This window comes from Sus scrofa, chromosome 4 (assembly GCF_054392235.1).
Source record: "Sus scrofa isolate SSC_HxYL_T2T_F1_AM1 chromosome 4, Sscrofa_HxYL_maternal_Yorkshire_Landrace_v2.0, whole genome shotgun sequence".
In the NCBI taxonomy this organism is placed as follows: Eukaryota; Metazoa; Chordata; class Mammalia; order Artiodactyla; family Suidae; genus Sus; species Sus scrofa.
The window spans coordinates 89,032,726-89,054,869 of NC_139386.1; the positions used below are offsets into that span (position 1 = coordinate 89,032,726).

General features: G+C 45.1%; 1 protein-coding gene across 4 annotated transcripts in view; it reads left to right on the forward strand.

Moving 5' to 3' along the window:
- FAM78B (family with sequence similarity 78 member B) overlaps positions 1 to 22,144 on the forward strand; it is a 105,229-nt gene that overhangs the window by 78,283 nt on the left and 4,802 nt on the right. The window contains exon 2 of one of the 4 annotated variants that reach the window (XM_085022540.1): positions 12,853 to 13,787. The exons of 1 other annotated variant lie outside the window; for it this stretch is intronic. In XM_085022540.1, the coding sequence (XP_084878666.1) occupies positions 12,853 to 13,375 (523 nt within the window). In that variant the 3' untranslated portion in view covers positions 13,376 to 13,787. The remainder of the gene's footprint in view (positions 1 to 12,852; positions 13,788 to 22,144) is intronic. 2 more of the 4 variants (XM_085022539.1, XM_021089485.2) reach the window with 2 other exon arrangements.

Here is a 22,144-nt window from a genome sequence, read left to right on the forward strand (position 1 = left end):
ATTTGCATGCAGTGGGGCAGCCCCTCTTAGATGACTTAGTCGCAAATAGGGGATGAAAAGGAGCCGAACATTGAAAGAGCTAGGGGAAGAGAGTTCTGGACAAAGGGAACAGTAAGTCCAAAGGACCAGAGGTGGGAAGGAGCTTTTCTTGTTCCAGGATGAAAAAAATCGGTGTTGCTCGAGAGGAAGGAGCCAGGAGAGGTGATGGAGATGAGAACCAAGAACTGGCAGGGGCCACCTAATGCAGCCTGGGTGGTGTTAAGTGCTGGAAAAGCCATCATAGGAGTTTTCAGAGAGGTGAGGGATGATCTGACTTACGTTTCTTAAGAACCACATTGGTGGCTTGTGGGGGCAAGGGAAGCTTGGACCTGGGGGGCCCACAAGGAGGTCACTGCAGCGCCCTGGGGGGAAGAGAGATGGGAGGAGCAGGATGGTGACCTCGCACATCGAAGAGACAGGTCCTGGTGTCCAACCCATCAGGAGGTCTGGCTATCACCTCAGGTTGGTTGTCAGCTCCTTGAGACCGAGCACAGACCCCAGCATGCCTAGCGCTGTGCCTGTGAGTGGCCAGCTCTGAAAGGGACACAGCCTGGGTCTGCCTGCTCCCACCCCGCCCCCCGCAGGCATGCATAAGGATGCTCCCAGGGTAAGGCCACCTCAGCCCCCAGCTCTTTCTGCAGCTCAGAATTGGAGCCAGAGGCAAACCAGCCTCAGACATGACCGAGAAAGCTGGCCGCCGACCCAAGACCTCAGGGCTGTCAAACAGGACAAGCCAACAGAGATCTCTGAGAACCCAGCTGGGACAGAGGGTTCAACAGAGGAACTGACCTTCAAGTGGTGAAGGATAAATACATACTGAGAAGGTGTCTCCAGGGGAAGGGAAAGCCAGTCTAAACAGAACATGAGAGTGGCTGACAAGAGAAGCTTTTCGCTCACACACAGAGCTTCGCCCAACACTGACGTCTCTTTAAAAACACTGGAAATTGTCTTTTCTGCTGTGGGAGAAAAAAAAATGCCTCCCTGTGTGCCAGAAAGAAAAGGATGTGGTCAGGAAGGAAGGGGGCGGAGGGGGAGGTGGGAGGGTGGTATTTACAGGCTTCTTGGAGTCTGACATAAACAGTGCAGAATGAAGAAAAACCTAATTTTAAAACTTACTCTGTAATCATGGTGCAGGCCATCTGAGAATCGGGACGTGTGCCAGCGCCAGGGCTGGGATTGGTGCCTGAGGGGGCTGGGAGGCTGCCTGGGGGCAGCGGGCTTTGTGACACCCCAGGTGACACAGGGCATCAGCTTCAGGATTCTCCTGCTTCCCACCCCCCCTCCCCGCCCCACGCCCCCACCTCAGCCTTCCCCCAACCCTGAGCCCTGCCCCCACCCGCTCCTTCCAAAGGGGCTGATCTCCATCCCAGCCTCCCCACCCACCACCCTCTGTGAACCACTGTTTCCAGTGCCTCTTATGGAGGGGTGTGAGGGGAGGGAAGATGCTGGGGCCTGCCTCTGCTAGGTCCAGAGTGACGCTGAGCAGGAAGCTTCCTGGGACATGGGCACGTGGCTTTTCTCAGTGCTAGATGGAAAAGACAAGCCTGAATTCTCAGAAAACCTGGCATTCTCTTTAAACTTTCCTGGCTGGTAATTCTGTAGGTTCAAGCCTTGATATAAAGAGACAAGGTGGGGGAGTTCCCACTGTAGCACAGTGGATTAATGATCTGGCTTGTCTCTCTGGAGGCACAGGTTCAATCTCTGGCCTGGCACAGTGGGTTAAGGATTCCAAGTTGCTGCAGCTGTGGCGTAGGTCTCAGCTGTGACTTGGATTCAGCCTCTGGCCCAGGAACTTCCATATGTGGCCAAAAAATAAACAAAAAAGGTAGAGAGAGAGAAACAAGGTGAGGGCCTCTTTCTCCACCAAGTGCAGCGAAGGTTGCACGGTGGTCAGTCTCTTCTTTAAGAGCAGGCTCACCAAGAAGGATAGACCACAGACTCTCAGTACAGGGCTTGTGATGTGATCAGGACTGATGCCAGCTGCAGAACTGACCCTCTACCATGCCTACCCTAACCCTTCAGTTGCTGGACTTGGGACAGAACCAGGGATCAAGGAGAAACCTGGGTACCAGGGAGGATGCTTGTTTGGAGAGGAGAGTCTGTTTAGCAATTGTCCCCAAAACATTTTAGTATCTTAACAACTGGTAATAGCAGCGTGTGCCAGCTAATATCACCCATGACTGTTGCCATTATTTTTCAGAGCCTTTGGAGCTCAAATTTAGAACCAGGGAGTCACTGTAGGCAACACATGTGATTTAGAATCAGATCTTGGGTTCACAATTCAGTTCCGCCCCGCGCTAGCTGTGTGACCTTGAGAGGGTTCTTTATTGTGGGACGGAAAGTGGAATGATGCCTGTCTTACGCAACTAATGAAAGAAGTAGGTCCAGTGTTTTCTGAGAATAAATGTTAAGATAAACAGACGTCAGTAAAACTAACATACTGAAAGAAAATTCAGGATTGGAACTGTCCACAGTTCCAGAGCTGTGGATAGAGATTTCCTACCTCTTATCCTTCCCAAATATTTATAGGGTCCAAGGGAAGAATGAAGTCCCACACACCATATTTTTAAATAATAATTTTCTTTTTTTTCTTTTTTTGATTTTTTGTTTGATTGGTTGGGTTTTTGTTTGTTTTTGTTGTTGTTTTTGTCGTTTTAGGACTGCACCCACGGTATATGGAGGTTCCTAGGCTAGGGGTCAAATCAGAGCTACTGCTGCCAGCTTGTACCACAGCCACAGCAATTTGGGATCCAAGCCACAGCTGCAACCTACACCACAGCTCACAGCAACACCGGATCCTTAATGCACTGAGCAAGGTCAGGGATGGAATCTGTGTCCTCATGGATACTAGTCAGATTCAATAATTTTCATTTTAAGCCAGACTAACAGACTGCTAAATGTATGAATCAGACTAATGGAGTGCTAAGTTCTATCTTCTGACCTTGACAGATCTATTTTGATGACAATATGGAAAGCCAGGTTCAGGTTCTAAACCTGACTCCTCAAAGTTCTGTGTCAGATGCAGTGGCATTGGAATACTTGGCCATAAGCCACTGGTTTTGTTTCTCTTCCTTCACCTTGCTCTGTACCACATCAAGGTATGGCCCATCCCACCTATGCATGTGGCACGTAACATATGCATGTCCAAACTCCACGAATGCCCCCAACAAACAGCCTTGGGCCCAGGGGTCCACACACAGGTGGAGTGAACTGCCCTTGGGAAAATAAACTGGGAAAAAAGGTCTGTGTAGACCCTGGAGGCAAGTTTGGGGCCATCTGGGATGGAGCCCAAATAACCAGAAAGTAGTCGAGAAGGAGAGCACAGGTTCTAGGTGGGCACATCCTGAGCCCCACAGACTCCTTGCCCAATGTGTAAGGGCATGGCCAGAAGATACTACAGTGGGTCCCTTTAAAGTATAGGGCCAGGCAGGGGCTCCTCTTCCTTAAGCCTAGGGGCAGTCCCATCCCAGATCTCAGAACCTCCCCTTGGTTCTCTCCATGTGTGGTTCCCCCGACTCCCACCCCACACTCCATCAGAGACATGAGTATCAGCTGTATCCCTGCTCACATGCCCACTCCCTATCTTCAAGAATGCTTTTGCTGGCCCCCCCACTCCCCTGATGACCACAGGGCTTCAGTGGGAGCAAAGCAAGACTCCTTTAGAGACATTGCACTGGCCCTCATGGACACCAGAAGAACTGGTTCAGTCTGGTTGGAGGCCTAAACCTCAACCCAGGGACCACTTATTTGAATGAAATGCTTCACATGAGTCTGTTTGACTGAGATTTGCCTCTTCCTTCTAAAAATGGGACTCAAAAAGCATGCAATAATCAATGTTTTCATGATTAGCTCCATTGGCGAGTCCATTAGCTGTGAGCTTTGGGTCAATGGCTGCTTGTCTAAAATGAAAACACACACTGTGTTTATCACAGTGAGGAGAAGGGTTGTTGGAGAAGGAGGGGAATGAGATGATAAGAACTAGTGTGTTACAGTTTACAAAGCAGTGGCTCACATATCATCATTTGATCCTTGTAATAGCCCTGAGATTTAAAAGGTGGGGTTATTTTTCTTCCCATTTAACATAGGAGCAGCATGAGGCTGACTTGCCTGAGGTCAGCCAGCTGTCACCTTGGGACTGACAGTGAAACCTCCTGAGGGCAGTTTTAGTGCTTCATCCATTCACTACATCAAAGTCTTCAAGGACAGAGTTGAGCTTTAGAACTCAAAGGCGCAGGAGCTCCCATCATGGCTCAGCGGTAACGAATATGACAGTATCCATGGGCATGTGGGTTCAATCCCTGGCCTCTGCCAATGGGTTAAGGATCTGAGTGTTGCTGTGAGCTGTGGTGTAGGTCACAGATATGGCTTGGATCTGGCATTGCTGTGTCTGTGGCGTTAGTCAGCAGCTATAGCTCCAATTCGACCCCTAGCCTGGGAACTTCCATATCCCATGGGTGCAGCCTTAAAAAGACAAAAAAAAAAAAAAAAAAAAAAAACTCAAAGGTGCTCTTCCCAAAAGTGTGATGCAGTAGAAAAGGCAAGGTTCGTGGTTATGAAGATTTGGCTTTAAATCCTGGCACTGCCCCTTCCCATCTATATGGCTTTGCTCATTTAACTTTTCCTCATGTATGCACAACATATAATAATTCCTGCTTTATATGGTTACTGTCAAGTGCTTGCATGCGGAAAGGTTCAGTGACTGTTCATTTCCTTTTTTTCTCTAACCCTGCCCCATCTCTGTTCCCTGTTGATACTTAATCTTCACTGTCACTCTGTGCTGTGTATTTCCTTTCATTATCTCATTTAATTCTCATACTAAGTGCATCAACTAACTTATGCCTTTTTGATAGATGGGAAAACTGGCATAGATAGGGCAAATAACTTGTCTGCTCAAGTGGCAGCTAGTGAGTGACTAGTGAGTTAGTTAGGTTTGCAAATCTAGGCAGTCTGGCTCCAGGAATCCTACCTTCAGCTATTTTGCTTGATCAGCTCTCTACTGTATCTCTTCTCTCCCTTTCATTGCCCAACTTTTTGAAGAAACTCCCAAACTCTCCATTTTTTTCTTACGGAATGGCCTCCACCAGCATATCTTTACTGCTGTCTTGATAGTTAGTAAATCTAACAGCTTCTTCTTAACCCCACTCTCTTCCATTGGTGTGGCTTTTGACACTGATGACTCCTGAAATTGTCTTGACTTTGTAAATGAGTCCTCTCCCTTCACTGGCTATTCTGATTTTCAGATTCCTCTGTCTTCCATCCATTTAAACAAGTTCCCTAAGATCTCGCTTTCCTTTCCAGAGACTTCACCCATCACCATCATATCAACTGATTCTCTCCATGAAGATAGTTGCCAAAGTTATGTCACTAGGCCTGACTTTCTCCTAAGCTCCAAACCCATTTTTGTAACCCCACAAAAACAGCCTCGTTCTAACTGAAATTCAGTCTCCTCCTATCTTCCACGTCAAATCAATTCAATATATGTTTATTCAACAAATAAATTTGAATGCTGTCTGTGTGCCAGGTAGTGTTGTAAGCACTAGAAATACTGTTGCTAAAACGCGGCCTCTGTGCACCAATGCTGAAGATGAATCTTGGAGATAGAGTTTTGGTTGGAGGAGAAAGAATAGCTTTATTGCTCTGCCAGGCAGAGGGGGACACAGGGAGCTCATACCTTCAAAAACTGTGTGTCCCAACCGCAGAGGATTTGGTGAGGAGGTTCATAGCAATGGTTCAAGGGCAGGATTGCTGATAAGGTTCATGGGTGTATGTAGGGCGTGTATTCTTTAATCAGGCCTCAGGGGGTCTCCTGATGAGCTTCTGTGGTTCTCTAGTTCATCAAGCTGTGGCCTCTCTGGAATGAAGAATGCTTCATCGGGGGCATCTTCCTTTTGTTGGGGGTTTTTAGTTATGTGGAAAAGCTCAAAGACATTGTTATGCATATTCATGTCCCAGAGCACTATGGGGTCCTGCTTGGGTTTTAAAGTGGCAGTGAATAGAACATAGGAAATCCCTGCCTATGGGGTTACATTTGAAGTGTGGGATGAGAGATATATCATTAGCAAAGTTATATAGTATACTAGACAGTGCTATAGAGAGAAGTAAAGTGGGGGGAGTGTGGAGGGCTGGGGCAGGAAGTTGCAGTTTTAAATATGGCTGTCATGGGGAGTTCCTGTTGTGGCACAGCAGAAATGAATCCAATTAGTATCCATGGGGATGCAGGTTTGATCCCTGGCCTCACTCAGTGGGTCGGGGATCCATCATTGCGGTGAGCTATGGTGTAGGTCGCAGACATGGCTTGGATCCCTCATGGGTGTGGCTGTAGCTATAGGCCAGTAGCTGTAGCTTTGATTCAACCACTAGCCTGGGAATTTCCATATGCCATGGGTGCAGCCCTAAAAAACAAAATTAATTAATTAATTAATTTTAAAAATATGGCTGTCAGGAAAGATTGCACTAAAAATATGATATTTGAGCCAGGGATGACAGGGATAAGGGAGCAAGCCTTTCAGATCCTGAGGGAAGAATGCTTCAGATAAAATGAAGGGCGAGTGATAAGACCCTGCAGTGGGAGGTTGCCTAGCATGCTCAGTGAACAGCACAGAGGCCAGAATGGGCCAGAAGGAGAGAAAAGGAGATGCAGTCAGAGAAAACATGAGAGCCCGGTGATGTAAGGCCACATAGATCTTTTAAGGACCTGAGCTTTCTCTGAGTGGTTTAGGAGCCATGGAAACATTTCGAACAAAGGAGTGACACTATTGTGCATACATCTAACAAGGTCACTGTGGCTCCCATGTTGAAAATGGACTGGGACAGCAGAGTGGAGATGCGAGCAAGGAGACGCTTTAGGAGGCTCTTGCATTAACCCAGGAAAGGCCACTCTAGCTTGGTGTAGGGTAGTGGTGATGGAGGTGAGGGGAAAGAGTTTATTCTAGATATGTTTTGATGGCATCCAAAGGATTTTCTGATAGTGAATACATGGAAAGTGAGAGAGTGTTCAAAGGTGACTCTCTGAAGTTGTGGCAAGTGGGCAGTTGAGTATATGGTTCTGGAGCTCGGGGAGCAATCCAGGCCCGAGATAGAAATTTGGAAGTTGTCAGAGTATAGATGGTACATATAGTCACGAAAGCAGATTCACCAAGAGATGTAGGCAGGTAGAAAATAGAAGAGGACCAAAGACTGAGTGAGACCTGGGCCCCTCCAGTGTTAAAAGGTTGAGAGAAGAAGCAGAACCAGCAAAGAATATCAGAAAGGAGATATTGAGATACTAGGAGAAATGAGAGTAGTAAGCATGCATCATGTGCAAGACATTGTGTTCTGGGCAAAGAATATAAACTTATATTAAAAAATATAAATCCATCCTCACTCTTTAATGGAGGAGTCAGGGCTTCACACCTTGAAATACCACTATGGGTGGGTCCAAGCATGGGTGTGGAATGTCAGTGACAGTGAGACCGCATCCTGTTACTTCAGAGAATGATTTTACTCACGCGCGCGCACACACACACACACACACACACACACACACACACGGACCACTCAACCATTCAACCAGGCTTGGCTCTTCTGAGTGTTTGGTGGTTGCTTTACTTTATCCTCTCTTTTGTCTCTGATAGTCAATCAGTTTCCAGCCCTCAGAGAATCTCCCTTTGCAGCATCTCTTAAACATGGCCCCTCCTCCATTCCCTCAGCCACCAGCATAGATGGAAACCTCATTAAAGATCACCTAGAATGGGAGTTCCCCTTGTGGCTCAGCAGTAACAAACCCTACTAGTATCCATGAGGATGCAGATTCCATCACTAGCCTCATTCAGTGGGTTAAGGATCCAGCATTGCCATGAGCCGTGGTGTAGGGGTCATGGTATAGACTGACAGCTGCATCTCCGATTCGACCACTAGCCCCCTAGCCTGGGAACCTTCATATGCTGCAGGTGCAGCCCTAAAAAGCTGGGGGGGGAGGGGAGGAAGTCACCTAGAATGTTGTAAAAGCTTCTAGATATCCTTATTCCCCCTTCCCTTTAGGGCTCTAATTCTCCTTTTCATATCACCCTTCTCCCTGGCACAAAAGTCCCACCACCCCTAGGAGGAAGCCCAGTGCCTAAGCCCACATTATGGAAGGCACTTCACAGACTGATGCTACCCTCCCAGCCAGCCTGGTCTCCACTCTTCCCAACACAAGCATTCCTAGATGATCCTCCATGTTCATGCTGGATGTCACATGTTTGCCCATGATGGAACCTCCCACCTGGGAGTGCTTCTCTTTAATCCCACCACTTTACTTCCCATTTCCTCTGCAGATTTTCCCCCTTACTGTGGCCTTACATGGAAGTCCATGTCTCTGACTTCCTGTATCACTCAGAGTATGTGTCATATAAAAATGTGGGTATATGGTGGCATGAATTGTCATTAAAAATATTTATATTCACCAATTCATTCATTTTTCATTTATGTGTGGCTTGTTCATGTCCCCCTCAAGAATAAATCATTTTCAGCATTAAGCATGGTGCTAATCTAATAATAGATCCTAAATGAATAGTAAGTGTTAGGTTTGTTTTTTTTTTTTAAGGTGAGTGAATATATATAGAGTATAAAACTGTGATAAATCACTTCATTATATACAAGTCTGCCAAGTTCCAGGTATATAGAAATGAAAGTGATTCAAATAAAACATTTATTTATTCCTTCAACAAAGATTATGATCTACTACATGCCAGTAATGAGCTGGATAGTAGTGATTAAAAAAACAACTCACAACCTCAAGCCTGAAGGAAACTGTAATCTAATGAGGAAGACAAACACATAAACAGACAATTCTAATGTAACCTGGGATCTGTAAAGATCTGGATATATCCATGGGAGCACAATTCTAATGTAACCTGGGATCTGTAAAGATCATGGATATATCCATGGGAGCACAAATCTACTCCCTATTCACTAGGCATAAGTCATAATAAATTTTGGCCACTTTATCATTGCATACATCATCTCCACCTTCCTGGAGATGATGTATGCAATGATTCACAAAATGAGTAGTTAAATACAGTGAGATTTTGGAGGGGAAAGAGAAGTGCAGTCAGTCAAAGGGCACAGCATGAGCAAAGGGGCACAAGTGAGAAACAGCCTGGTATGTAGGGACGAGGCCAGACCTCAGAGGGCCATATATGTCCTAAAAAGAACTTGAATTTTATCCTGTAGGTGATGCCAGTGATGCCCACGTAAAGGAGCCTTTGAAGGGTTTTAGGTATAGAAAAGACATAATCAGATCTGCCCTTTTGAGCACCAGTGCAGCCTAAAAGATGAATTGGAGGAGGATCAGGGGTGGACATAGAGAGGCGAGTATGGACCATTACAGTAGATTAGGTAAGAGATGCTGAGGGCTTGGATTAAATGAGGACAATGAGACTGGATGGAGAAAAGAAGATAAACTCAAGCATCACTTATGGAGCAAATGCAAGTAGCTGTGGCAGTCCAGGAGCGGGGAGAGGAAGTGCCAAAGAGAACTCTGACTTCTGGCCTGGAAGATGGGGTGAGCAGCGGGCTAAAGCCTGCATCTGAGACAGGGGGCAGGTCTAGGTTTATGGTGGAGATGGTGAGTTTGGCATGGGCTATGTGGAATTCGACATGCCTTTGGCATTCCATTCGAAGAGGTCCTCTTAAATGGTCATAGAGTGATTCCAGTGTTGTTACCATTCTTGGAACTTATCAGGAACCTCTTTGAAAGCTACTATCAAAGCCAACTTCTCAGCTATGTAAAACAGTCATGCATTTTATAGACATAACTCTTTTTGCAAAAATAAAAACTAAAAATCCACCACATTGGAATGTACATTAATACCTATTTTTTCATAAAAGTAAGAAAAATGATATGATAATTTTCCAAAAAAAAAATCTACTCCCTATTCACTAGGCATAAGTCATAATAAATTTTGGCCACTTCCAAAAATCAAATCCTCCCGTAATGATATAGTCCTGGGGTCCCTGGGGCTGTGGAAGAGAACATGCCTTAGATCCAAGAGATTTCCAATTGAGCAATGGCAGAAGTCACAGCAATGGATGGAATGAGTATGTAGCCGCCTCCCCAGGTCACCACACCCATTGGCTACACTGAGCCAGGTGCTTTTGTTTTGTTGTGATGATTGAGAATCCTACTTTATGTCTCTGTTCTAGAGACTACTTCAAGACAAGGTGATCTTTCTTGTCTTTCAAGATAGGCATAAGAATACAGCTTTATTATATTATCTCTGTTTTCAGAAAATCTGGGACCCAACTAAGCTTTGAGATTTTCCCATAATATCTAGACTCTGAGCCCAAGTCTCTGCTCATGTAGCTCTGGGCAGGAAAATGGAGGCACAAATATGAATTGTAAAGACTCTGTAGACAAAGTAATTGAATAGAATGGCAAGAGATCCAGTCCTGAAAAGAACAGTGTTATAGCAAGCCAAATTCTCCAGGCAACATGCCAGAGCTGGCCCAGTGTTTAGTTCAGGAGAGTAAGTTTGATTTTATACTACTGAGAATACTCATCCTCTGGCCCCACAGAGGATACCAAAGGCCAGCAGGGCCCAGACACTGTAACAAAAACAAAGAACAGGATTGAGGCAACACAGAAAATGAATGGCTGGTGACTGAATAATTGTCTCAACCTTTGACTGGGGGAATAAATCTGCCTCCAGTGTGGCCATTTCATTAACCCAACGGGCAGATTTTTTTCTCACTTGACCTGACCCATGTATAATTATATCCCACTCAAACAATACTGATTCCCTTTTGTACAGTAACAAGTGACTATAGATTTACCTGGGAGCTACTCCTTGGCTCAATTAAAACTAGCATGGGTAGAAAAATGTGTTATCTCCAACTTTCTCCATCAAGTCAATTCTTACTTAGTTTCTGCCAACCATTATACACTACAGTTATAGTAGCATGGAAGCAAGAGAAAAGTTTCCTGTGTGGCTGTGAGCTCAACTCCTCTCCAGCAATCCAGGCTTCTCTTCCCTTTGGGCTGAAGATAACTAGCATAGAGAGTGCTGTAGTGACAGCAAGAGGCAGCAGTTTGTGTCTCCATGTCCCCATGTGAAGGATTCTGAGACATTTCAGTATTAACCTGGCAATGCAACTCCCTCTGAGGCCATGAGTATAAAGTCCTTCAGGATCTTCTGTCACTTCATAGGAGAAATTTATTTATTTATTTATTTATTTATTTATTTTTAGGGCCGCACCTGCTGCACATGGAAGTTCCTAGGCCAGGGGTTGAATCAGAGCTGCAGCTGCCAGCTTATGCCACAGCCACAGCAACATCGAATCTGAGCCACGCCTGTGACCTACACCACAGCTCACAGCAATGTTGGATCTTTAACACACTGAGCAAGGCCAGGGATTGAACCTACATCCTCATCAATCCTAGTCCGGTTCATTACCACTCAGCCACGATGGGAAGTCCAGGAAGAACTTTATATCAAACAAGACTGCCACCTCTAAGCTGAGGAGTGGAGCAGTCTCATTTCTTTCTTTAATTATTAAATTCTTATAAAACAGTGCTGAGAATCATTCTTGGTCTCAGGAAATTTTGGATAAATGGAGGGTGCTTAGCCAGACTCTACTAACTAAATGTCTGCCCCTATTAGGGACCAGTCCAGCTCCCCATGGCTGCTCTGAGAGCTGATAGTTCATTGGATAGCTTGACTCTCCTCCACTCTGGCTTCCTCCAGCATCATGTAAGGGCACTTCAGAAAGCAGTGTAGCACAGTGGTCAAAAGCATAGACCTTGGACAACTCCCAGCTCCACCTCTTACAATCTGTAGAACCTTGGCATGTACCTTAACATCTTTAAGCTTCCATCCTCTGATGTGTAAATGGAAATAAAAATGTATTTATTTATCTTGTAGGATATTTTGAGCATTAACTAAGAAAACATAATTATTCAGCACATTGGTTGGAATAGAGTAAGCATTCAATAAGTATCAGCTTGAGGATGATAATGACAATGGGGGAAAGACATGGGCTGAGATAGGGCACATAGCTTCCTCCTTCCTTCTGTTCAAGGTTGGGGGCAGTCAGGAGAAGTAGCAAAGTGCCAAGAATGGCAAGTTCATTAAACTAAGCAAGTAGACTTCCAGCCTGGACTTAGAGTTGATGGAAGAACAGCATATTTGAGGCTATATATGCCAGTCTATGGCACAACTTGTACATCGAGGTGGTTTCCCAAAGGTGACCACTATCTCTTATGTAATGAGTTTCTATGTATATGTTTTATAAGTTCTGGATTGGCCATTGACTGTAATTTAAACAACTTTCTTCGATGAGTAGAAATTCTACTCCCGTGATTTCCTAGGAAATCAGTATAACCTTTGACCTTACCTCCTTTTGCCCTTCTTTGCCCCTGTTTCTTCCTTCCAAGTACATCAGATTTCAGCTACCACCTTCTCTTAACAAACAAACCTTACACACACATACTTCCTGGGAAAGTGGGTCTTGCAATGGAATGCTTCTAGAAAGTCCATTACAACTGCACCATTCCAAGTAATTGATGCCTCTTGTGTGTATCACTATTGTTTCTTTGAGCTTTTGGCTTCCAGTTGGACCAGAGGTGGTTTAATTTAACTTGTTTTTGGTATTGCTTTTGTATTTTTGTTTTGTTTTGATTTGTTCTCATTTAATCCTGAAGCAGCACAGCATAGAACTTTTTGGCCTGAATTCCCCCTCTGAGCTTCCCATTTTGCCCAAGTTGACTGTGTTCGTAAGTGGTGGGCACCTCTCCAGCTTTTGAAAAATTCATTCAGCCTCTTCTTTTCTTGTGCATCTCTTCTGCTTTGCCAGGTCAAGCTGGGAACTTCCTGACTTGAGGGAAGGGAGAGTAAAAGCCATCAGTGACTCAGATGGGGTGAGCTACCCTTGGTACGGGAACACTACAGAGACTGTGACCCTGGTTGGCCCCACCAACAAGATCTCCAGGTTCTCCGTCAGCATGAATGACAATTTCTACCCCAGTGTGACGTGGGCAGTGCCAGTGAGTGACAGCAATGTGCCTCTGCTCACGAGGATCAAGAGGGACCAAAGTTTCACTACCTGGCTGGTGGCCATGAACACCACCACCAAAGAGAAGATCATTCTGCAGACCATCAAGTGGAGGATGAGGGTGGACATTGAGGTGGACCCTCTTCAGCTCTTGGGGCAACGTGCCCGGCTGGTAGGCAGGACTCAGCAGGAGCAGCCCCGGATCCTGAGCCGGATGGAGCCCATCCCCCCCAACGCACTAGTGAAACCCAATGCCAACGATGCCCAGGTCCTCATGTGGAGGCCCAAGCGGGGGCCACCTCTGGTTGTGATCCCTCCTAAGTAGAAGCAGACTGGCCTGACTGTGTGTGGAGCACATGCCACTGAGACACGCAGGGAGGTTGCCAGGGGTGGCAGGAGCCAAACTGAGTTTCTGAGCCAAAGCAGACCTCGCAGTTTGCCAGCCTTTGCAGCCACTTGTGAAGAGTGGAGCTGCTCTTTGGGTGGTAGAACCATAATCCTTAGGAAAAGTCCCTTCCTTTTAGGAATAAAGAAATCACTGATTTGACAGACTTGCTGTGATTACCATGCAAGTAGCCATATTTTGGAGCTGACCAGGATGATTCTTTTATCTGAACTCTTGACCATTTCTTTCCTGTGAGATGCAGGGGATGGAAACGAAACTAAACAGTGCCTGTGGTAAATGCTGCTTCCCAACCAATTTGAAGTGAGAGTGAGAACATCCACACCAGGTGTTTGTAAGAGAGTCCCACTGTCCAGCTGGAGGGTGCTGGGGAAGGGGATGGAATGAAAGTCAGGTGGTGAAGAGAATGGGCAATGGAAAGAGAAGGGAATGCTTTGTTACTGAAAAATAATACCCGTGGGAGTTCCTGTCGTGGCTCAGAGGTAATGAACCCAACTAGTATCCATAAGGATGCAGGTTCGATCCCTGGCCACACTCAGTGGGTTAAGGATCTGGCATTGCCATGAGCTGTGGTGTACGTTGCAGACACAGTTTGGATCTGGCATTGTTGTGGCTATGGTGTAGGCCAGCAGCTACAGCTCCAGTTCAACCCCTAGCCTGGGAACCTCCATATGCTGTGAGTGAGGCCCTAAAAAGACAAAAAAAGAAAGAAAAAGAAAAAAAGAAAAATAATACCTGTGCATGTATTAGTTAATCATCAGATCAGCTACACACTCCCTGGAATGAAAGAAACACTTAGAAAACTGGCTCCATTCTGAAGGAGAGCGTCCTAGGAACTGTCCGAGGTGCTGACAGTGGTTCTAACTGATGGAGACTCTCAATGGTTCCATCTACCCACCTCTTTCCAAAAACTGCTTATTCAGAGTATCCTCAGTCACAGTATTTGGATAAATAGTTTCTGTATTCTGTAGCATCTGTGATATATTGGTCCTTCACCAGATTTTTAGTGAGATCTGAGTTGTGATTTACAGCTTCTTATTCTGTTCCCATTACCAGCCCTACGTTTACAAAAAGATAATTATTTATGAAACATGAACCCATGTAGGGTTTCAAGAACATTTCAACAAATAAGAATAATATTTTTATTCTTTGGATTTTTTTTTTTTTAGTTTCTGAATGATTGAACACATAGAATGAACATGTTTGCATATGTGCACACACATTCACACATGCAAGCACACAGGCCAGAATGCAGATAGCATAATTACTAGCAGATTTGCCAGCTGTACTTGCATGTGTACTTATAGCTTTTATGCAAACACTGCACATACTTTGTGTATCTATATGTTTATTTTAGCTCAGTTTCACAGAAGCTAAACTTTAACTACTTGAGCATTTGTGAGGAAGTACTTAATAAATGCTTAACTTCAGAGCTCCTAATGAAAATCTGAATCACTCACAGTAGGCAAACTTGTATTGCTGAGATCCGACCAATAGAGATGAGAGACCATACTGACTTTAGTCAGGCCAATAAAAACTTTGAGGTTTACAGTATTTACAATAAGGACTTTTCCGGCTCTTCTGGCTCAAATCACCACAAAAAGAGCTTTTCCCTTTATTCTCAATAGTACTAATTTGATAGATAGATAGATGGATAGATAGATAGATAGATAGATAGATCCTTGTTCAAAATCCCCCATGCCAATAATTATAAAATTCTCACAATGTCATTGCGTAGTCTGTGGGTGTATATTGCCAGCTTAATTTCAGAGGTGAGAGAGTTAATATTTGGAGCAGTTACTGCACTCCTGTAGTTGGCTCCAATGATCTGTCTTTTATCAGAGTTTGAAGATGGAGAAGGAAAAGCAGGAAGACTTGTTTATTACTTTTATTAACAATGCAGTTTAATCTAATTTATTTCAGGTTCTAATCCCAGAGGATGGTGCTTCTTTGCAGGGTTAACAGATCCATTCTAAATTATGTAGTGTTAACTCACACCCCAACCACCAGCTACTCTCTCATAGATTAGTTATTGATGGCAAGCTGAGCTATTTATAACACCACATTAATGACACATCGGTGACTCACAGAAGACCTGGAGACATTCCATTTAGAAATAATTCAGCTATTACATTTGGATTCCCTGGCCGTTTCCATGCCTCCTTATTTTATGGAAGAGGTAGCCCCAGAGAGCTCCATGGTTTAAATATGAAACTGCTTAATTTCCATGCTGACATCAGAAACAGGAATCTCTCCCTGTGATTGAATTAGATGCTATCCTTATGGAATTCTGGAGTGTGGATACTGATCTTGGAATCTAATCCATGTGGCCTTACTTTAAGAAAACCTGATGTTTAAAAATCAAAAATTTTAACAGACAAAATATTAATCAGAAAGTATTTTTATGTTACAAAATCCTACACAAGATTTCTGCCCATGAAAATAAGATATGACTTACACAATTACATGCGCGTATAGCATAACTTTTTCAGAGGTACATCTGTATTTATAAAGCAAAGTGCTACCTACTTAGATAGACTTGTTCCCACTGAAAACTCATACTTTTCAGAATTTTAAAAGAAATGACCCCAGGCCAGTTTTCTGGAAAGTTAAGTAATAACAAAATTGAGAAAAATAGATGTGAAAGTGCTTATAAAATTTAAAAGCACTGTGCAAATATATATTATGACTATTGTCAGTGATACTTTTGTCAACTCTATGGTTGGGTCTCTCAATTCTGAAATCAGTTTGGCAGAATGCTCTATTGCTCTGCAGCCTATTACTTTAGAGTTGCTTTACAAGGAAATGTTCCCTTTTCTTTCTCTCATCCTTAAATCATTACGTTTCAGCTTAGTCAGGACATTGTTAAATGAAAGTCTCCCCAGCAAGAGAGAATTCACCTTGAAGTCTCTGTTAGGGTCACCTCCACCCTCCCACCAGGCCTTTCTTCCTCTGACAGTCCTTAAGTCTGATACCAGGTGCCATTAATTTAAAGGGACTTGGTAGTTTCCACTGTGGCTCAGTGGGCTAAGAACCTGACTAGTGTCCATGAGGATATGGGCTCGATCCCTGGGCTTGCTTAGTGGGTTAGGGGTCCGGTGTTCCCCTGATCTGTGATGTAGGTCACAAATGCAGCTTAGATCCCGCATTGCTGTGGCTGTGGTGTAGGCTGGTAGCTGCAGTTCCTGTTTGACACTATCCTGGGAACTTAAATATGCCATGGGTGCAGCCTTAAAAAACAAACAAACAAAAAATTTAAAGAGACTTATGTGTGACTTGATTAGGTTTTAGTTGGCTGATCTTAGTACTATCTTTGGATTCTAAACACACATACACATAACAGTTGACTGTTGGCACAAGAGTTTTTGGGTCCTATGTGGAAAAAAGCATTTCATAAGTCTTAGATGCTTTAGTCACCCTTGAGATGTTTTATTCCATGATCTCAAGGAAATTGAAGTCCAGATATATTAGCGCATCTGTTCAGGCTCAAATAATTAGTAGCAGAACCAAGAAAAGACCCTGGGTCTCCCATATCTCATATTGTGGCATGGTCCCACGGACCTGAGAACCACAGTTCTCATCTTGTCTCTACCAAAACATTGTCACTATCCTTGAGTCATTCACCCTCTTAGCACTAAAGACAATTAAATCCATCCTTGAAAGAACAGGGGAAAATCCTTTTAACAATTATGTCCAAAAACAAATGTCCCTGATTCCCTTTTATCTGTGTCAGCCGTTTTGAGATTGAACTCTTAATCTGGGCCTTTTGCAGCATTTTACCTCCCCAGGTCATTGCTTTGGTCCACAGCACCTGGGAAAGTTGGAGGCTGATTCCTTCTCTACCTCCCATCCCATGGGCCTTTTTACAACTCCCCTCCCCTTTCCTGGTGCTAAGAATATCTCACTGGTTAAAATAATGTTCTCAGCAGCAGTTTCGAGCAATAAAATAAGAGACCTGTGATTTATGGAGTGTTTCCCCAAGGGCTTCCGCATGCATTTTCTCATCCCCAAACAGTCTCATGAGTATAATATTGTTGATATTGCTATTATTATCCCCATTTTACAGACAATAAATTGAGATCCAAAGGGGCTAAGTGACTCATCCAAAGGCTCACAAAGAGAAAAATGTCAGAAGTTAGGATTCAGACAGAGCCACTTGGCTCCACACCCCATGCTTGTTACATGTTACTAAGATGCCACCTCAGTAGCTCCCTGCCTAGAGGGCACAGAAGAGAAGGAGGGAAAGGAGAAAGCAGTTCACTTTCACCTACACGGTCATGTCATCCCTCCCAGTCTGCTAAGTGGACATATTAAAATAAGAGAAGTAACACTGCTTTCTAATGTAGAAAATCATGTAATCCCCAGGGAGATTTGCCCAGAAAAATGCCTGTCAGGGTCTGCAGTGTGGGTGAGCTGGCTGTCACTCAGCAGCTCTTAGCACAGTACCGGTAATTAGTGGAGTAGGAAATCTGCTCTCTTGGTCTCAGAATCCCTGAAACACCATGAGCATAAAAGGAGGAGGAGCGCATGCATCCCACAGCTGAGGTCCCAGCTGAGCAAGGCCCTGCCACCCGCCATCCCTCAAGGCAGCAGGGGCAGCCTCTGGGGTGGAGGCATTGGAAACAATGGCTTTCCAAGCGCCTGTTGGCACATTGAACGTTCTTGTTCAAACTGAGGGCACAATTAAACATTGCCAGAGCCAGCTCCCAACTGAGTTGCAAAGAAAGATGTAAACACACACACAGACCCACTACACTCACACACGCTTCAAGCTGAAAAGAAAATTAATCAAAACCCCAATGAAAGCCTGAACGCTATAATTAAGCCTAAATGATCCTTAGATAGAAAGAGAGTGGAATGAGCAAGCTCAGTGCACATGGATATTTTTACCCTAGAGTCTTACTGCCATTAATTTCTTTTGAGATCTTGAGTACATCTGGTTCCAGTTTGCCTGGTGGGACACACCAGCTTGTGGAAGGCCTTCAGGAGAGTTGCCAGCTCAGTGGCCAGAGGATGGCCAAGGTTATTTGGCCATCCTTAAGCAGTGCTGTAGGAATGCACCTGGGGAGATGGAGTGCCTTTGCTTATCTCGGTCAGCCACACGCCCTCCCATGGTGGATCCCATCCCTAACTAACCTCAGTCCTCTTAACAATTCATTTGAGGTGTGCAGTGCTTTACAGTTTACAAAGGGTTTTTCATTTTCTTTGGGTAGAGTATAAAACATCTCTATTCAAGACAGAAAATCTTAGTATGGGTCTAATCTTTCTGTTCCTATTGTCATTGAGAACAGTAACACCCATTTGATTAGTGTGTTACAGTTTGCAAAGCACAGACACAATTATTTTGTCCTTTTATCCTCAACCATCCTGGAAGATCTGCTTTATGTCCTTCAGGTTACAGATGAGGGAGTTGAAGGTCAAGTGGCCAGCCCAAGGTCATACTAGCATCAGTGGTGCTCTGAGGACTTGAGTTTCAGTCTTCTGGCTCCACATGTTTACTCCATTCTCAGGGAGCATTTTTTGTCTAGTTAAGAGTACGCACTCTTCTCTGCCCATCCTGCCACTGCTATTCCTTGGACAAGGCTGACTGACTAGCAGAGGGTGTCTTTGCAGAGCTGCTCTGATGGATCGCCGAATGCACTTTGACAAGACAGAATAAGCTTTCCCAAAGAGTCTGGGTTCAGCTCTCAGGCTCTGTGCCTTCAAGTGATTTCCTTCCTCCTCTGCATTGGAAGGAAGGGTTCTCTGAGGTAGGAGTCCAGAGCCCAGGACCTCAGCATGACTTGATGTTTTCTAAAGCCTGCTAGTGAACTAGACTTTCAGCAAATCACATAATTCATCTCAGCCTTGATTTTCCCCTTTGTTAACTGAGCCACTAATACAGCTCAGCCAACATCGTGGTCAGGAAGACACAGTGGGATAACATCTAGAAACACTCCAGAATGTCTAAATTGCCACCTGATGTAAGGTGTTGTCACATCAGTAGAATCCCAGGACACAGGACTAGCTGCAGATCCTCAAGCCCCATCAACTTAGAAGGCCAAGACCATCTCAAGGAAACCCACTCTCCCTGCCAAGGGAGCCTGGCCTTGGGTAGGATGGGGGCTTTGAGCTTCCCCTGATTCTGCCCCAGATACCTTGATGGAGAGGCCTGGACCCTGGCAGTCAAGCAAGGGAGACCACTGCATAACCCTGTAGAAAGCAGTTCTCAGCGTAATTTAGAGCTGGAATTCCAAGAGGCATTTTAGAAAGGAAAAGAGGCTGATCAGATCTGGGCCAGACTTGAAATCCCAGCACGGTTTGCCTAGTTTAAACCTACTGGGGAAGCCAGCCAGGGACAGCGACACTGTCCCTACCATGAGCTCAGGCAAGAGATACAGAGGGGAAAATAATTGTGATTATTATATACCTTTATGTGGGTCTCTCCTGGCCTGTCTCTACCTGCACAGTTTTTGATGCTGCAAATCTTGGCTGAGACTCCACAATTTGAAGGTAATATTACGGATTTGCTCACATAGGTACACACAAAAGGAGGGAATACTTCTTCCTACACTGTCCCCTCCCCCGAGGCCATCTCACCACACTGGAGGCATGTTTGGCTCGGGCCCCTCTCTCTCTGTCTGCCTGGCCAGCTATGGCCCAATTTCACATTGTCCTGCCTGGACTAGCTACACAGCTTGCTTCAAGGCTACTTCCCAAAGACCCCTGCCCCCATACTCCCCATCTGTGCCTCACCCCCCAGTTGGGCCCTACCACAGGCTTTCTAGGGAGAGAGGTGATTTTTGCCCAATGGAGAGTAGTCCCAGAGAAAACCTTCTCACCAAGATAAACATGACACCAGGCCTTTGGGCCACAGGCCATGTGACCACACAAAGGAAGCTCTTCTCTGCCTCTAGGCTCCAATTTGTCCTTGGCTAACCCAGAAAATGTGGTCTGACCCTTCAAACAGCTGGATGCTAGGTCAGAAATGCCCAAGAGAAGGGAGAATAGCCATTTAGATGACAGCAATGAGGGGAGAAGGCCAACACACAGAGCAGAGGCCCAGCTGCATTCAGACCTCCCTGGGGATCATCAGGGGCTCTGATGGTGCACCTGAAACATTTGAATGGAGAGATGGCTGAGTGTGAGTCTGCTCTCAGCCTGGAGGATAGGCTGTTTTGCTTCAGGCCAGGCCCGGTACTAGCGTAAACCAACCAAGGTGCCTGAGCTGGAAAATCTAAGAAGGCTCTCACTCCTGTTTGCAAACACCAATTCTGCATCTGATGAGAGAGACCCCCCCCTTCAGTGTCTGTCTTGGGCACCTGGCTTGCCTCACCCCAGCCCCAGCCCTGCTTCATACCATCTTCTAGACATCATTCTTTCCACAAGAAAAGCAGATATGGAAGGGTACGTGAGGCCCCTCTAGCTACTCACTCTTGCAACAAGTATTCACTCTTTTTTTTTTTTTTTTTTTTTTTTTTGTCTTTTAGGGACACACACGAAGCATATGTGGATTCCCAGGCTAGGGATCCCATCGGAACTGTAGCCTCAGGCCTATGCCACAGCAACACTGGATCTGAGCCACGTCTGTGACCTACACCAGCTCACAGCAATGCCAGATGCTTAACCTACTAAGTGAGGCCAGGGATCAAACCCGTGTCCTCATGGATGTTAGTCAGGTTCACTAACTGCTGAGCCACGATGGGAACTCCCCAAGTATTCACTCTTGCAACATGTTTACTGTGTTCCAGGCAGGTAGATGATACTCACAGAAAACTTTGGGAGCTACTCATTTTCCCCTTCCAGGTCACACATCACAGGAACCCCTAGAAACTTGGCAAATGCTCCCTTCATCTGCCTGTGAGGGGAATTCGCCTTTCTGGCCCTAGCAATCCAGGAGGATGGCTTAGGTGACAAGGCAGCACTCTGTCAAGCTCGTTGAGCTATTCCAGGGAAAGGCGCTGGGAAAATCCACAGCCACATCAGTATACACATCAGTATACAGGCTCTGTGAGGACAGAAACAGCTGGTTGTCTCTCCATCTGCTCTCATTCCATCCCTTCAATACAATTAGAACAGTCCACACAGACATGATCCAATGAAATGTTAATTGGAAAAATAACAAGAAAGATAATACATGCACTTCAGGCTGAGAACTATTTCATTAAACTGGGCTTTGAAAATAAGACAGCCAATTAGATTATTTCTCACTTCACTCCCTCACATACCGGAAACTATAAGATGCTATTACTTCTAATTAATTAGCAAAGAAAGAACTCTGTGTATACATGTTCAATGAACAGGGACTGAGTTGCTACCCCACCTCCGTCTTCATGTACAGTGCTCATGAATGAGCATGCACACGCGCGCACGCACACACACTCGCGCACACATGCACACATGCATCAGAGACTAACGATTCATTTACTACCCCACCTGAAGAATTTGGATGGATCTTCTGAAAAAGCAAGAAATTACCTGCTCCTGAGAGCCACTCACAGAATCAAACAAGAGAAATGCCTTCCTTGGTCATGTTTATCAGAAAGGAAATGGGGCATTTCTTGGGAGAGAATAAACAGCTTTAAACTCAATAGGATTCCAGACTTTCTGCAGCCGGGACAATCTTGTCTTTTCAGCAGAGAAGGAAGCATTTCCCAAGCCTATTTCAAATGCTCAGGGTGGTCTCAGGGCCCAGGAAATCTGAGACACCCC